The sequence below is a fragment of the Postia placenta genome, assembly GCF_002117355.1.
Source record: "Postia placenta MAD-698-R-SB12 unplaced genomic scaffold POSPLAscaffold_2, whole genome shotgun sequence".
NCBI lineage: Eukaryota > Fungi > Basidiomycota > Agaricomycetes > Polyporales > Adustoporiaceae > Rhodonia > Rhodonia placenta.
In genome coordinates this window covers 1,849,253-1,863,690 of record NW_020169833.1, presented here as the reverse complement: position 1 = coordinate 1,863,690, position 14,438 = coordinate 1,849,253, and the positions used below count along the sequence as shown (strand labels likewise).

The 14,438-nt window shown below is 53.1% G+C and overlaps 4 protein-coding genes across 4 annotated transcripts in view; 3 read left to right on the top strand and 1 right to left on the bottom strand.

Annotated features, from left to right (window-relative positions):
• Positions 1 to 106: 106 nt before the first annotated feature.
• On the top strand, positions 107 to 2,063 carry POSPLADRAFT_1052878 (hypothetical protein; the record flags this gene model as incomplete). The annotated part of the gene is made up of 4 exons (XM_024480322.1): positions 107 to 457; positions 531 to 664; positions 715 to 1,744; positions 1,812 to 2,063. The coding sequence occupies 4 exons, from the start codon at positions 107 to 109 to the stop codon at positions 2,061 to 2,063; spliced, it is 1,767 nt and encodes a 588-aa protein (XP_024343001.1).
• A 276-nt stretch (positions 2,064 to 2,339) lies between these two features.
• Positions 2,340 to 3,348, bottom strand: POSPLADRAFT_1131649 (hypothetical protein; the record flags this gene model as incomplete). Its single annotated transcript, XM_024484115.1, has 7 exons — positions 2,340 to 2,389; positions 2,439 to 2,554; positions 2,612 to 2,677; positions 2,735 to 2,785; positions 2,842 to 3,000; positions 3,070 to 3,146; positions 3,196 to 3,348. The coding sequence occupies 7 exons, from the start codon at positions 3,346 to 3,348 to the stop codon at positions 2,340 to 2,342; spliced, it is 672 nt and encodes a 223-aa protein (XP_024343000.1).
• A 1,852-nt stretch (positions 3,349 to 5,200) lies between these two features.
• Positions 5,201 to 6,807, top strand: POSPLADRAFT_1131847 (hypothetical protein; the record flags this gene model as incomplete). Its single annotated transcript, XM_024484139.1, has 4 exons — positions 5,201 to 5,315; positions 5,389 to 5,545; positions 5,614 to 6,625; positions 6,676 to 6,807. 4 exons carry the CDS (start codon positions 5,201 to 5,203, stop codon positions 6,805 to 6,807), a joined length of 1,416 nt encoding a protein of 471 aa, XP_024342999.1.
• A 1,961-nt stretch (positions 6,808 to 8,768) lies between these two features.
• The window catches only part of POSPLADRAFT_1130965 (hypothetical protein), a gene marked incomplete at both ends in the record, with an annotated part of 7,130 nt that continues 1,460 nt past the window's right edge, over positions 8,769 to 14,438 (top strand). Inside the window, 15 exons of the mRNA XM_024484010.1 lie at positions 8,769 to 9,201; positions 9,246 to 9,312; positions 9,355 to 9,496; positions 9,549 to 9,781; positions 10,100 to 10,135; positions 11,021 to 11,229; positions 11,436 to 11,511; positions 11,887 to 11,917; positions 12,060 to 12,242; positions 12,540 to 12,578; positions 12,795 to 12,882; positions 13,007 to 13,116; positions 13,180 to 13,242; positions 13,669 to 13,822; positions 14,072 to 14,313. Coding sequence (XP_024342998.1) covers positions 8,769 to 9,201; positions 9,246 to 9,312; positions 9,355 to 9,496; positions 9,549 to 9,781; positions 10,100 to 10,135; positions 11,021 to 11,229; positions 11,436 to 11,511; positions 11,887 to 11,917; positions 12,060 to 12,242; positions 12,540 to 12,578; positions 12,795 to 12,882; positions 13,007 to 13,116; positions 13,180 to 13,242; positions 13,669 to 13,822; positions 14,072 to 14,313 — 2,106 coding nt within the window. The remainder of the gene's footprint in view (positions 9,202 to 9,245; positions 9,313 to 9,354; positions 9,497 to 9,548; positions 9,782 to 10,099; positions 10,136 to 11,020; positions 11,230 to 11,435; positions 11,512 to 11,886; positions 11,918 to 12,059; positions 12,243 to 12,539; positions 12,579 to 12,794; positions 12,883 to 13,006; positions 13,117 to 13,179; positions 13,243 to 13,668; positions 13,823 to 14,071; positions 14,314 to 14,438) is intronic.

The window sequence follows — 14,438 nt, the reverse complement described above, 5'->3', positions numbered from 1 at the left end:
TCGCCTCCTCACCTCCGCCCTGCCACTTTTCTTGCATAGATATTGTCTATATTTGCGGCCTAATCCGTATCAGCATATGGCCACATTAACCCGCAATCCGTTATCCATGCGACCTCATACGCAACACCAGTCCGTTTCCATCCCGCCCTACCAGCCGGCTGGCCGGAAGCCTGCTGCTGTCAAACGCGCTCACTCCCCGGAAAGCGGAAGAGACGATGGCCAAGTTCAGAGTGCCAAGCGCCTCAAACCCATCCCCGATGAGCCTGGCCCAAGCAATGCGCGCGAGGAGGCAAGGAGAGAGAAGGAGCGCAAACGTGCGGAGCGCGAGGAAGAGTTCAGGATAAAGTACAGGCGTGCCTTCCCTAACTGGGTTTTCTACTTCGACCTGGACGCCCTCGGGCCGGACGTCGCCACTATGCGCGACACTTTGGAACGCAGGGTCCTGTACATGGGCGCGGTGTGTATGGGCTTCTTGCACTGATCCTCTTACTGATGCATCGATCTTTCGTGCTCTCGTGTTCCACGTATAGCGCGTCGATGACTTCTTCTCTAAAGATATTACGCATCTCGTCACACTTCAGACGGAGGACGCCGACAAGGAAAACTCCACAAAACCAGAGCAACCAGGCCTCTCTTTAGGCAGTCCGATACGGCTCAGGGGACGGTAGGTATCGTATTCTTGCTCAGTGCCGTCCTCACTAATGCATGCATCAGCATGGCAAACGAGCTGCCCATGCCTGCATCGGACCATCTTACAAAGAAAGCACTCGCCTTTGGCATCAAAGTCTGGAGCTCTGCAAAGCTTGAGAACGTACTTGATCGCTGTTATGCACCCGCGGCTCCGAGTAGGACTGCTTCTCGCGCCGTCTCGGTCGCACCCAGAGGACGTACCTTGTCTCGCTTGCTCGACCACGAACGCGTGCATGGTACTACCACCGAACGTGACCCGACTGAAAAGCGGCATGACTATACTTACTTCTCGAAGGGCTCTTGTTTTGTCCTAATCGAGGACATGCGACAAGAGCTTGCTACTGTTGCCGCGTTCGAATACCCACCTGCGAAGAGCCGCGATGGAAAGGAGAAGCCCACCTGGCCTGTTCTGTATTTAGATCATCGGGCGAGAGGTCCCTTCGTCCCATATGACGAGAAGGAAGAGCGTCAGCGCAAGAAGGCAGATAGAATGGATCGCGAGCGAGAGGAGGAGCTCGCACATAGAAAAGCGCAGCTGGAGCAGGAGCGTCGGAGACGGACACAGGCCATGCAGCAGGCGAAACAGCATGACCTGCGGCGATCTGTGTCCATGAGCAATCTCCGCCGCCGAGCGTCGTTCCACGACGCTGGCGTGGAGGGCTTTGTTGATCTCGACGCGGATATTGGCGATGCAGAGTCCGCAAATGCCTCGGGATATCTCGCCTCGGGTGCGTATATGGCTGCATCGGGCAACAGCGTCAACATCACGTCTGCGACGGGAACGACCTCGACCGCTGGTCATACCATTCGAAGCCTCCATCTACCGGTTGGCCTGAGAGGACGACTACAGCAGCAAATCGTAACGTCACGAAGGTTCATCAATCCGACGGAGGGCAAGGAGAACATGATGGGCCCGCCACCTACCATTCCTACTAGGATACACGCATTGCGGAAGAGCCGCAGTACCAACACGATGCGATTGCCTAAGCGCGAAGAGGGCATGAAGCCGGGTTACTGCGAGTGTTGTAGGGTGAAGTTCGAGGATTTTCGGACGGTGCGTTGGCGTTCCTGCATTCACCAGTGAACGAACGTCTGAGGTTTCTCCCCTGCACTGTGTTCAGCATACTGAAGGTCGCAGACATCGCAAGTTCGCGACGGACGACTCGAACTTCGTTCAGCTTGACTATCTCTTGCAGCGCGTGCAGCGCCGTACTGTCGAGGAAGTCCAAGAGGAGAAGCGGAAGTGGGCATCTAGATTCTCCCTCGGTGCAGAGGTTGCTTATGAGGACGTTGTGGACGATGGGAACGCGCATGACCCCATGTCCGAAGATGATGTACGATGGATCGAGTGGGTTGATGACCGTGAGGTGTAGGATGAAGCTCTCAACTAATTGTCTCTTGTTTCTACCGGTTTTCATGAATTCCTTGGGTCTGCAATACCTGTATACAAGCACCACGATCGATACTTTATTATTTGCAACACATGCCTATTTTCACGTCACATCATGATACATATTCACTCCATCCCATTCTTGACTTTTTAACTGTACTCCCACGCACTATACCCTTCATCATGATGAAAGTTCGGACATCGTACGTACGCAAAATGACGGCATGCAACTCCTGTAACTGAAACTGTGGTATACTTCTCATGACGCCGTGACAGTCAGCAATGTTACAATACCGTCGATCGAGATGTCTTGGGACATGGTGAGCATGGTCAAGAGAGAACGGTAAGCAAATCATACTGTGATTAACGCCTGCGCTGCCTGCGGGCATCAGGCCAGTGATGTTCTGTGCGGTGGTGGTATATGTGACGCCGTTGTTGCTAGTGGTACCGAGCGCGGCCGTGACGAATTGATCACTGCGAAGTCGAGCCGTGTCAGCCACTCATCTAGGGACGAATGCAGATGCAACCAACCGTCCGATATCGTAACCGTTGGGTACAATGGTGTGACCCTCTTCGACGTCTTCTTCTTTTGAGACGCTAGTGAATCGTGATGATGATCTACTAGCAAACGGTCGCAAACGAGTTCAAACATACGCTAGGAACAGGGCGCCACTGTCAGCGCTGGTGCCATTCTGTACAAACACCCTGCGTTGATCTCTGTCGGCGTCCACTTCGTGATTAGGATTGAAATGACCCGTCACCTGAAGTGATTGCCCCCGATCAGACTCTCGAGACAGGTGCCAACGCCAGTGCTTCCATAGTCTTCGCGCATCTCGATGGTCTGGTTCACCCAGCCATTGCCGTCACCAAGGTTTGCGCTCTGCGGCCCGCCCAAATGAATACCGAGACATTCCGTTGAGCTATGAACGGAATTGAGGTCAGATCGTGCATGTAGGTAGCCAAGGACGTTGTGGTCAAAGACAACTCACAAGCCGATGGCCTGCGCGAAATTGATTATGCCAGCTTCGTTGAGTACCTCTGATGAGCTCTCGCCGGAGATAATGACCTAGTGAGAACCATGAGTAGAATGAAGCTTGACCGGACGACATTCTCACGTTCAAGGGTTCGCCCAAGCCATCGCCAGCATTATCGAGCATCGATCCACCGCCGTGAGCGGGGTCGTAGTAAGCAACGCCAGCTCTCTTAACGACCCCAGCGACGGCGGGCAACGCAAGAAGGCCGAGTTTGAACAGCGCAGAGACGAACATCATGCTAGACCGGAGGTGCGCTAAGAGACACTGGGATAGAGCTTGAGAGAGAATAGATGAGCTCTAAATACATCCTCGGTAGCAATGGGCCCAGAAAGTACGCCAATCCTGCCGACGAAAAGGGACAGTAAAGCGAAAGTACTGGACATGTGAAGCGAATAATATCTCCTGCCGACGGGACCATATGGGAGACCCCATAGGAACCTTCGCAGAGCAGGTCCCATCTTCGCCCTCCTGGTCACCCAAAGGCCGTGTTTCATGTGACATGCACGCACCTGCCCATATAGCATGCGTCGTTCTTGGTTTCGCTCTCCCATAGTGGTGTGAACTGCAACCGATTCGAAAGATCGTGATCGTCCGCGCGATCTTGCTTCATGCTGTATTTCGCACGTTGCTCCAGCGCTCGCATCACGTTCGTCACGGAACCCTAGCAGAACGGGCGGTTTCAGGGCGGTTGCTGGCACGTTGTGAATGAGCTCACCCGAGTGTCATTGGTGTCCTTCCACGCTGAACCACTCAGATAAGCGCAGTATGATGACAGCGTCCACATGTGAATATCGGGACGGTGTGAACAAGCTCTTTGAATTCGCATATTTCGGAAGTCCGAAGCGTAAGCCCATTGGGATCTCTGCGAGCATGATTATCGCTATATGCTCGCTCACGAATGCACATGGGACAAAGGCCAAGGCACCTAGTATGATATGTATGTACTGACAGGATCAGATCGCTGTGTGTGCTCTTGTTGAGCCCAGTCTCTCACGCTCTACTGTGTTGTCATGGTGGACCTCGAAATCTCTTTGATCCGTTGTTGGATTACAAAACATGGGGAACGTTCGGGGAGTTACACAGCTCGTATGCGCATCATGGGCACTTACAGGCTCAGTCAGCGAAGGGGGAAATTTCAGTGATCTCGACGGATGACACAGACGATCAAGAGCACTCTACATCTAAGCGCTCCCTCATTTCCACACGTCGTCGCTCAACGAACTTGGTGGTGCGATACACAACACTTCTGAAGGTTAGGTGATGCCACGAATCCGATGGCATAAGCGACAATTGCCCCCGTGACGGCGGCGTGACTATCATGTCTAGAGCTACTGCGTTTACGTGTCTGGCAATGTGCAATTGACACGACGGCGATGAGTGAAACCGGGTTGTGTGTCATTGACAGACTCTATCGAGGATACTAGGAGAGAGAAGTGGACGCTAAGCAACGCTTGTTGACGACTTTTGGCCATGTCAGGCTGAAGGGCGGTTGGTGTTGGTTCGGCCATGTAAGGCAACTAGGAACGTTCGGCCATCTCCGGAGGGACCTTCTGAAAGGTTACGTGGATCAACACCGTCCTCCGTGGTTCGTGTTGAGCTTGCATTTCGCCCGACTTCAAGGGCTGCTGGCACCCATTTGGGCGGCGATATCCCACTCAGACCACCATATTAACGATCGACCAGTCAGTCTGTGCAAAATATCTCCCACAATCCTCAGCTCCTCCGGGTGACCATCAAGTCACAGTCACGCTTAGTAGGTTCGTTGCACGTTTCGCCAAATTTGGTTTCTTGTCTGTACGACCCTTCACGCGGTCGTCCGACTCGACAAAGACTTTCGGTGTGCGCCGCCCATGTAATTACACCACACATTGCTGACACTTACCTTCTGCTCATGCAGATTTCCTGCTGCTCTACACAGTCTACTGCACAAATTATAGCAGTGCTTATCTCATCCACACGTCTCAATCGCGGTCACCCCTAGTCCACCTCACAGCCCTCCCACAATCCTCACCATCTCACGCCATAGGAGGCACTCCTCGCGTCTCTCTCCTCTCTCCTCGTCTTTTTCCAAAGACAAAGCATTACTATGACGGACTCTCCAGACGGCTCGGAGTCTGTAGGCGATTCTGGGGACGACAGTCAGCTCACCATCAGAATTCCGAATCCCAAAGTCTACTTGGCTAGACAATCTCAGTGGAAGGGTAGAAGAGGGAAGCCACGATGTGATCACTGCCGTTTGAATAATTTGAAGGTGAGTGGCGACTTGCTACTTAGTTCATCAACTTAATGTCCCGGGTAGTGCGACCGCGTTTTACCAACTTGCAACCATTGTGCCTATGCTAATGGGCGAGAGTGCAAGTACACGCCTCTACCTACTCCCGCTCACAGAGGTATACCTCGATGTGACCGATGTCGACTTCGGAATCTCAAGGTAAGCTTTAAATCAGGTCTTGCATACCAGACAAATGTGGCTGAATCCGTCTGGCATCAGTGTGACAGGAATCTTCCTGTATGCAATCATTGTGCCGACGAAAGTGAGACGGAATGCAACTACACGCCGAAGAAGCGGCATAAGGTGCCAACCGATCACGTAGCGACTAAGGACCGGGTTGTCACACCATATACAGCCAAGACCGCCTCATTCCTTGTGTCTGAAGGGGGTGAAGGAGATTCTGATGGCGGTCAGACCAGCGGTCCGTCTGGCGGTCATGCTGCAGACGGTGAGGCCAAGCCAGATTCTCAGAATAAACAACCCCCTCCGGGTTCACCTAAACCGGTTGACGGCGATGTCCCCATGGATGCAGAAAGCGAGGTATTTGAGCAGATAGGTCCGGACGGCTCGACTACCTGGGTCCGCAAGATTGCTCTTCCGCCTTTGTCCTCGAAGTCTTCTTCAGCCCTTGGGCAGCTCTTTCAACGCCCTTTCGTCCTCGATCAAGGGATGATCGTTACCACGCCACACATTGATCCCTGGATGCATCCGGCATTTGCGCCCCTTCCGGATACTATCATCCAAACGCTGGCTTCCGTGAATGCCATCGAGATGCCTACTAGGCATCTTTATGACGAGGCTCTTTTTCGCTTCATCAGTGGGCTGTCACCAGAGCTTCGAGAAACAGCAGCATTCCCCATGGATGTCTACGCAGATGTCGCACATGCCATCACTGAAGGGAACGTCTCCAATCTATCTCCGCGCTTACAACTTTGGTCAGCATGCCATCACGCTCGATCTGGCTCCCGCAAGCAGCATCTCCTATTGCTTCCTCGCGACGCCTTCTACAGCATGAACAGATTCGACGAAGAGCGCTTGAGAAAACAGTACGTGGCACAGGTCGACGGCGACCCCGTCAAACCAGAGCAGTCCACGGATTCGGCAATGGGTACCTTGGACCCGGGCGCTGTCTTTGAGCGGCTACCCGTTCAGCCACAGATTTACGACATCTTGATTTATGCGCATCGGAATCACGCTACATCGCACGCCATGCTTTACGAAGCGCGCCGGAATGGTTTCGTGAGTGAAACTGTTATATAGTTATGTGCGTTCTGACTTTGCATACGTAGGCTACCATCACTTGGCCTATAGTGGAGCTATTCCACAGACTATGCCCGTTGTGCAAGATGCGTTCCAAGGGACCGCACCGTGCTGTAGCCGAGGACGATGCAGCGCCGCGCCAGCAGGTTGCAAAGCGATGATCATGACGTGCAAAATTCATCATGTCGGTGTCTTAGGCGCAGGCTATCTGCGCGTGTTTGGAATCAGAGCGACTGTAGCATTACATCTACTGCTATTTGTTATCTAGCACTATCTTTGGTAATGCATTGTACTATGTTGCCTTGTCACTCACTGTCGAGAAGCTCGCGTACGGACCTCATGTAGCGCACAGTGCTAGCTTCAGCTATCACCGATATATCTCTACACATCATCTTCAATAGTGAACGCTTGTAGTCTCCGCGAAATGAACGAGCAGCTTCCATGTAATATCAACCATGAAAAAATATGAGAGCAAATAACTTGCCGTGTCTACGTGTTGTTCACGGCCGTTGGCTGTCGCGGCCGAGCTGGGCTCCTGCCAGTGACGGCCGAGAAAACGAGTCTGAATCGAAGGGTCGGTTACACCGAGTCTCGGAGAAGGTCGACGGGAACATACGAGAAATAATACATTCCTGGTCTTCCTGGTCCGTCATGCGTCGACTCCAACCAAGGGGAGAGTTCTCTGAACGTTGAAACTTGCGTCGAGTACAATACCTATGATCGAGATCGTCTTTCGAGCGCCCATACCGCTTCCGGCATTTTCCGACGTAGACATGGTTTGTTCAAGTGACGCACGTTTTGGCAAGATATTCCGCTCCTCTCAACATCTGTGGAAGTTTGCTTTTATCATGTCTGTCAAACCTCTCAGTGACAACGCGTGTTCAAGGCACTCCCGCCGATGTAGCTCAGACCTGGCTGTACCACACATCCGCGTCAGGTAGATGATCCTGGACGGCTGTAGTTCGCATGAATGTCCACTTGAGAGACTCGGGTGACTTGTATCTGTGCGAACTTTTGCCTTCATGTGTTAGTACAAGCAATAATGTGAGCGCATTTCTCAAGTCGTTCCCGCAGCTCACTCAGTATCTGAAACGTTACCCAGTGCTACGAGTACTCCTGAAAGGACTGGAGGCCAAGATCGACACTAAGCCTTATACTTGTGCGGAACGTCAATAAGCCTACTCCTGGTCTCACGCGGCTGTGGCGGACATCACAGCTGTACCTATCGCGGCGCCGTAACCGCTAAGTGTCAAAGTGTAATAAGCGCAGATTATCGCCGTCCTGAGACCGGTCATTGCCACCAATCTTCCTTAGCCACTTTTTGCGGATTCCCACATGATTGACAATGCCTTCATATCGCGTACGCTCAGATCCGCGTTGCTCTGCCGCTCTGTGCACGTCGCGCGCTATCTGTCGGTTTCATGTCGAGCAATGCCCATTTGTTCTGAATACCACCAGTTCATCTCTGGGCGCACTTCAAACCCGACATTACTGCGCATGAGGGCTTTTCATCGATCGAAACATGTCGATCCCTGTGCATCAGCGGCTGCGGGATGAGGAGATCCATGCGTACTACAAGAACCCTTCCCGTCGCCGCCTGCCATCCTCGCGATGCCGCACCTCATCATCGCTCTTGATTAGCACCGATGTGGCTCACTACACCAAATGCAGCCGAACTATTGATACCCTTTGAAGGTGCGACATCTTTTACAGCAATCTTTGCCGCATTCCACTCCCGCGATGCAAAGGCTCTTGTTCATAATTCACACTCAACGTCACGATTCCCGCTCCCATCTGTTCGAAGAACTTCAGCAAAGCCCGCAGCTTCTTACGTCGGCTGCGCTCGCTGCCGCACGCTCACAGAAGGCCAGCCAGAACAGCAGTATTTATGACAATACAGCGGTCGTTCTCATCCATCGTACTCAGCTCGTTCCCTCTGCAACACTGTCATGTCCTTTATTACTCCTACACCCACCCAGTTTCCCGCTCCCATCGGCGGCGTGCCTTTCCCTCACGATTTTGGTCCGTCCGTGTTCTTCGCGGTTCTTTAACGCTCTGCGTTCCTCTCGTATTCTTCCGTCTCATCCACAAGCGGTCGCGCATGTTTGTGATCATCGGAACGATGTCGTTCACAATCGAACGGTGCGTTTTCCCTCGCCTCTGCATACAATGCTACCAACTCACGTGTTTCATTGTGCACTCGTGCAGCATCATCGATTTCTCGCTGCGCGCCATAGAATCACGCAACGCCTCCGATCGCGTCTCGAAGTTCTTCATTTCTTGGCTACAGACTACATACGCGGCCGGTTTCATCAGCATTGGCCAGGACCTCGCCATTGTCGCCCGCACTTACCTCGTCCACACTACAATGGGGAGCATCGACAAACCGATAACGCCTTTCAGATCCACGGATCAGCCAGAGGCACCGCTGACGAGTTACTATGGTGACTCAGCGTCCTCGAGCTCGTCGGGATACAGGGACCTGTCTTTGTCTGTGGACGAGGCGGACCGCGAGGACGAGCTTCGCCGCCGCTTCTGGATCCGCCGCTTCACGGGTTCTCCAGCATGATCTACTGGTCGGCTGTCATTGTCGCGACAGTGTCCGGTGGCACGTACTACGCGGGCGAGACCAACACAAGCCAGGCCCAGCTCACACAGCAGACAAGGTTTGTAGAATCCATATACGCAATGATGACAATGCTCATTAGATTCAATAGGATTGCAGCGACCATCATCGCCTTGATCCTTCTTCAAGTCACGAACTGGGTTACGATCGTGGTCTGGTGGACGAGCCGGGGGCGCGTCCAGCTTATGCCTGTGCTAATTATATGCGCCGATGCAAATCTACTTGTACGTGTATCTGACCTTGCTCATGTTTGTTTTGCTAATTGTGATGCTTTAGACCGTGACATGTATCTATCGGCTGTCAGTCATGCCGTTCCAAACTACCAACCTACTCTCCATGGGATCGCACTCGCTCAATACGCCCTTGGAGAAGGCGGCATTCTACGCTTTCCACATCGCACCAGAGTGGATCGCTGGTGCGATTCTGCTTTGTGTGAATGTCAAGGAGATGTTCCACACCGGTCTGACGGGCGATTGGCGGTCGACCGATAGTCACTTAAAAACCAAACCGTAGGATTCTGAGAACGCGACATTGGACAGCTCTTGTACGCTGTCCCTTGCCAGTCGGATGGCCTATATATGTATGATACGTGTGATTCATTCATAGCCCACTATTCAACATTCACTCGTTACGAGGAAGCGGCATGCAGAATTATTTCTCATTCAATATCACTCGCCGATTTTCATATGTTTCGGGAGCTAAATTCACGAGCTCATCATGCATGAGCTATTACGCCCTGTTTCCTCTGACACAGCCTAGGCTCCTATCCCATGATACCTCAGGCTACATGCACCCCTTGCGACTTTTGTGTTAACCTTCTTATGTAGGCCACACGAAGAAAAGCTGGTATTCCATGGCATAAAGTGAGTCTAAATTGTAAGTGTTTCGCGACATGGGGTTCACGTTAGCTTGTAGTCTCGCTACTAGAAGCGACTCTGGCGAAAAACAGCCTGCATCACACCGCCGATACCACAAATCTCGCGGGCCGATTGTCAATACCAGTGAATCCAATGCTGTGTGCCAGTGCAATCTACTAGTAACATAGCGTGCAGCTGGACAGCCATTGCTTTCCAAAGGTCACCTTTGGTCACTATCCTCTCTCTCATTGTCCTCAGTTTTCATACTCCGCGAAACTCTTCTGCTTGTTCCATTTGCGACCTCGAGTGGCTCGATACGCTTTCGCATCACATTCACGAGAGAGAACGCGTGTATGTAGCGCAGCGCTTTGTCCCGCGACTTGCCGAGCGATTTGGCCACAAATGTTCATCATTCAATATAAAAGGTACTCGCTTTCTGTCGCTTTCCTCACCTCCTACTTCCTCCCTCTCCCCCTCTTGTGGCGAGGCCATCGCTTCGTACACACAAACCCTCAACGCTTCAAATGATCCAACTCATTGCTAAGTTATTTGTTGTCTGCTCCTCATGTGGTTTCTCTGTTGTTGCTTTTTCGTGGGCGGTCGCTATTGTGGCTGAGGCTTCCCGTCTTTGACATTTACTGTCGTGTCTTCCATATGTCGTCGTGCTCACCCTGTTGCTTGTATTCTTTGTTTCCCTTTTGTTTTCTCTTTCTTTTTGCGCCACATTGCGGACCTTGCCGCAACAAGTCAGTGGGCTGTCTCCGGCCATTTCTGTCTTTAGGCGACATTTTCTGGGGCATGTCTGGTCTTCCTGACACTCTGTGGCTTGTGGCACTCTAGATGTCTTGTCTGTCCTCTAGCTGCTGTGTTCGTCTGGCATGTCTCCTCAAGACTCGCCATCCTCAAGGCTCGACACCTGCCGAGACCGAAATCTATCGCGCGAAAGGTTCCAGTACATTCGTCAAGTCTCGGCTACGCTAACGGCTACAGTGCATGGCTCCAGCGACGCCACAATTCAGCCTCGACCAGTAAGAAATCTACCTCTGGGCACTCGCTGTCATTTGATTGGCGGAGTGGCACAGCAATTGCTGAGACTTGGGGTGAGTGCCCTAATTTGTCTTCAATCGTCGTGGTCGTCTGACATCCTGTGCCTAGGCGACCATCCGTGCCTGCTGTCTGTCTGAGCTTGAACCGACTACTGTCTGCTTGAACAAACTACTCTCTGCTCGGACTGACTACTGTCTGTGGCTGTCTCGATCGTTCGTCGCTTGCTTCTTCCGCTTTCCCTACGCTTGATCCGCTTCAGCCCCAGGAAGATACCTATGCTCTATGCCACACCTACTGTGCGACCGTAGGGACGTATTGGAAATCTTCAGTTTTCAGTGAGTGTACAATATGCATCATCGCCACACGCACCTGACATTCATTAGCTAGGCTACTTCTTTAAATTATGGTCTGCTACCACTCGTGGACTTGTCTGCGTCACTTGGTTCGTCTATGTTTAGCTGCTCTGGGCTGTCTTGCTGTCGACATTCATTATGGCTACGGGCTTGGGCTCGCGTCTGCTCTAGAGCTAGTGGTCATCTCGCCGACATTTTAAAGGTGATAGCCCGTCGCTGCTGACAACTTCTTGCCGGTGATGTTCGCCCCCTACTTCTCACTTTCTGCTTTGCCTTCTTTCGTGCACACTTTGTTGCCGGGGGTCCTCCTCAGCGACGCTTTTGGTTCTGAGAAACGTATATCAACCTGGCTGACAGATTTGGGGATGTTTGGTACCTGTGCGTGACGGTGAGTCCCCCTTTGTAGTCGAACAGCTCATGTTTTTTACGTTATAAACGCTCTGTCGTCCAGTGTGATCGGTCCATAGCAAAAAGTATGACCCATGTCAATACGTAGATGCCGCAAAACCCTCGCTGACGTCAGGCTCAAGGCAGGCATCTGTCAAGCCATGAAGACAACCTCAGATGATCTGGAATGCTCTGGCTGTCTCGCTGATTACTCTGCGCGAAGCTTCTCCATCTTAAGCGCGATGTCGGGATCCACCGCCATCCATCAAGCACCCCCACAACCATTGAAGCTCGCTGCCCCCAAATGTCGACTGTCTGCTGCGTTCGTGTGTTCTTCTAGTCTGCGTCTCCATACGCTCTCTTGATCGCTCTCCAGCTCTTTTGCTCTCCTTCTTGACATCTCAAGCCACCGAGACAAAAGGTACGTATCCCGAGGGAGGGCGAACACGTGTGTTCGTCCTGGCGCAGACCTTTACGTGGTCCTCGGGATAAGTACTCTCCGACTCAAGCGAGGGTATCAGCAACCTTATGGGTTGTTGCTACACTCTCGGATGAGGAAACTAGCATGCGCCGAACGTTTTCCATATTCTGGACATTTATTTGCTGATTATATGTTATGTCAGGGCTACCTCCTACCGCATACGATTGCTTTTGGGAGGGAGGTGAGCGCGCTTCAAGCTGTGACGTGGGTCGAGACGGTGCCGCTTTGCCGTGTACATCGATTCGGGACTGGCACCGTCTCAAATATTTCAAGATATGTAATAATTGTTATGTTCTGTCCTACGACTTGATTAATCGAATACTCTTCGCTACGGATATAAGCCTGGCAGCTTCTCTAGCCTCTGAACATAAGAAAGCACGCTCTATGGTACGTGTAGACGACGATGCAGAATAAAGGCACTACAACAGAGCACCTCCTGGCTTCAATGGATGCGACCCAGCACATACACTGCGAGCGGTTGGAAAGTGGGTCGTGCCTGATGTTCTTCACGGGCTTTGTTCTTCAGACACCGTTCAGCACCCCTGCTAGGCCCCACTAGGGCTGCAAACGGGGCCACTGCGATGTTGTGTTTCTCTATAACCGTCGCAGGTCGAACGCTTGCGCACGCTCGAGATCACACGCCCATCCCCCCACCCATGATGCCCCCTGCGGCGGCATTTGGCCTCGATGCCGCATCCAACATGGGAGTCCATGTTCAAGTTCAACCGTAGGCTTCCGCCGTTTCGAGACGAGGCTGACGATGCTATTTTTGCGCATGACAGACATGTTCTGGAAAGGGTGATCGAGAGTGCCATTTCCGCCGACGCATGTCCCTGTGTCGTTTGGTGTGTCTTCCCCGCGCGCTGCGCCTCACAGCTTGTTCAACTCACGATGGTACAGCGGTTATTCGCATAGGGCGCCAAAGTCCTCAGCGTTGCCGCCGTACGCTCACTGAAGGCGGGAGAGCGACCGCCGCTGCTATTTTTGCACATGACACGCAGTGACAGGGCTTGACAGGAAGACGTGACCGAGACGCGCCCAGAAGGAAGCCCCCCGACGCGGTCAGCCACCAAGGCAAACCTATAAAAGGGGGGGACATCCTCGCTCTAATTCCTCACCCCGGCCGGGTAGCGGGCTAGCTGGTCTCCCCCGCGCAATACTAACTTTCTCCCCTTCCTCCCTTCCACCTCTTTACCTCCGACTCACTCACCTGGACCCCCTCCCCTGGTCCTGATGCACTCCTTCTCTCCGCCCGATACCCGCATCATTAGGTGACTCCACGACCCGTTCGACATCCAACACTCTTCGACACATCGTCTTCGCCGCACCACTACAACACCGCGACGAACGACGCCTCAACCCCCCGATGGAACTGGCAACTCCGTCGAAGACCGCGGCACCACGGGTTCACACTCTCAACGAGCGGTACGCCGTCGATACAAAACAGCGACAGGCGATCAAAAAATGGCTCGCACCGACTGACGACGACGTGCAGCCATGAAGACACGGGAGCGCAGTCTTCAGCGACAGTAATCCCGCGCGCTTCAACATCTGTTCCCTCGCGGTGCATGGGACGGGTGGGGGGCGCGACGATCCTGACGAGGTGACCCGCGCCCTGCGTTTGTGCCCGCACCGTTGCATGCCTCGATAAGAGACTACTTCGGTATGCGGAAGGACTCGGGGAGAAGACTCAAAGCTTCAAGCCCCGGGGGGACCTCCGGCGCGCAAGCCCCGGGCATGGTAGAAAGCAAAATCAAGTACCCCAAGAAACCGACGGCAACCACGGGACAAGAGATGGGCCGTCGGTAGCTGCGCCCTTTGGAGGTCGCCTCAGGGTGGCGGCGCTGGAGAGCCAAAAGAAGACTCACCGGCAACAACACTACGGCCAACACCTGCAGCTCGGACTAGTCGCCCGGGTGCGCGGGGCCTTTGAACGAAAGCTCCTAGGCAAACCAGCGAGACTACCGCGCGATGGGGAGGTCGCCTCTTTGCGCGGTCACATGCGACGGCCAACACCTGCACCCCGGACTGGTCGCCCGGG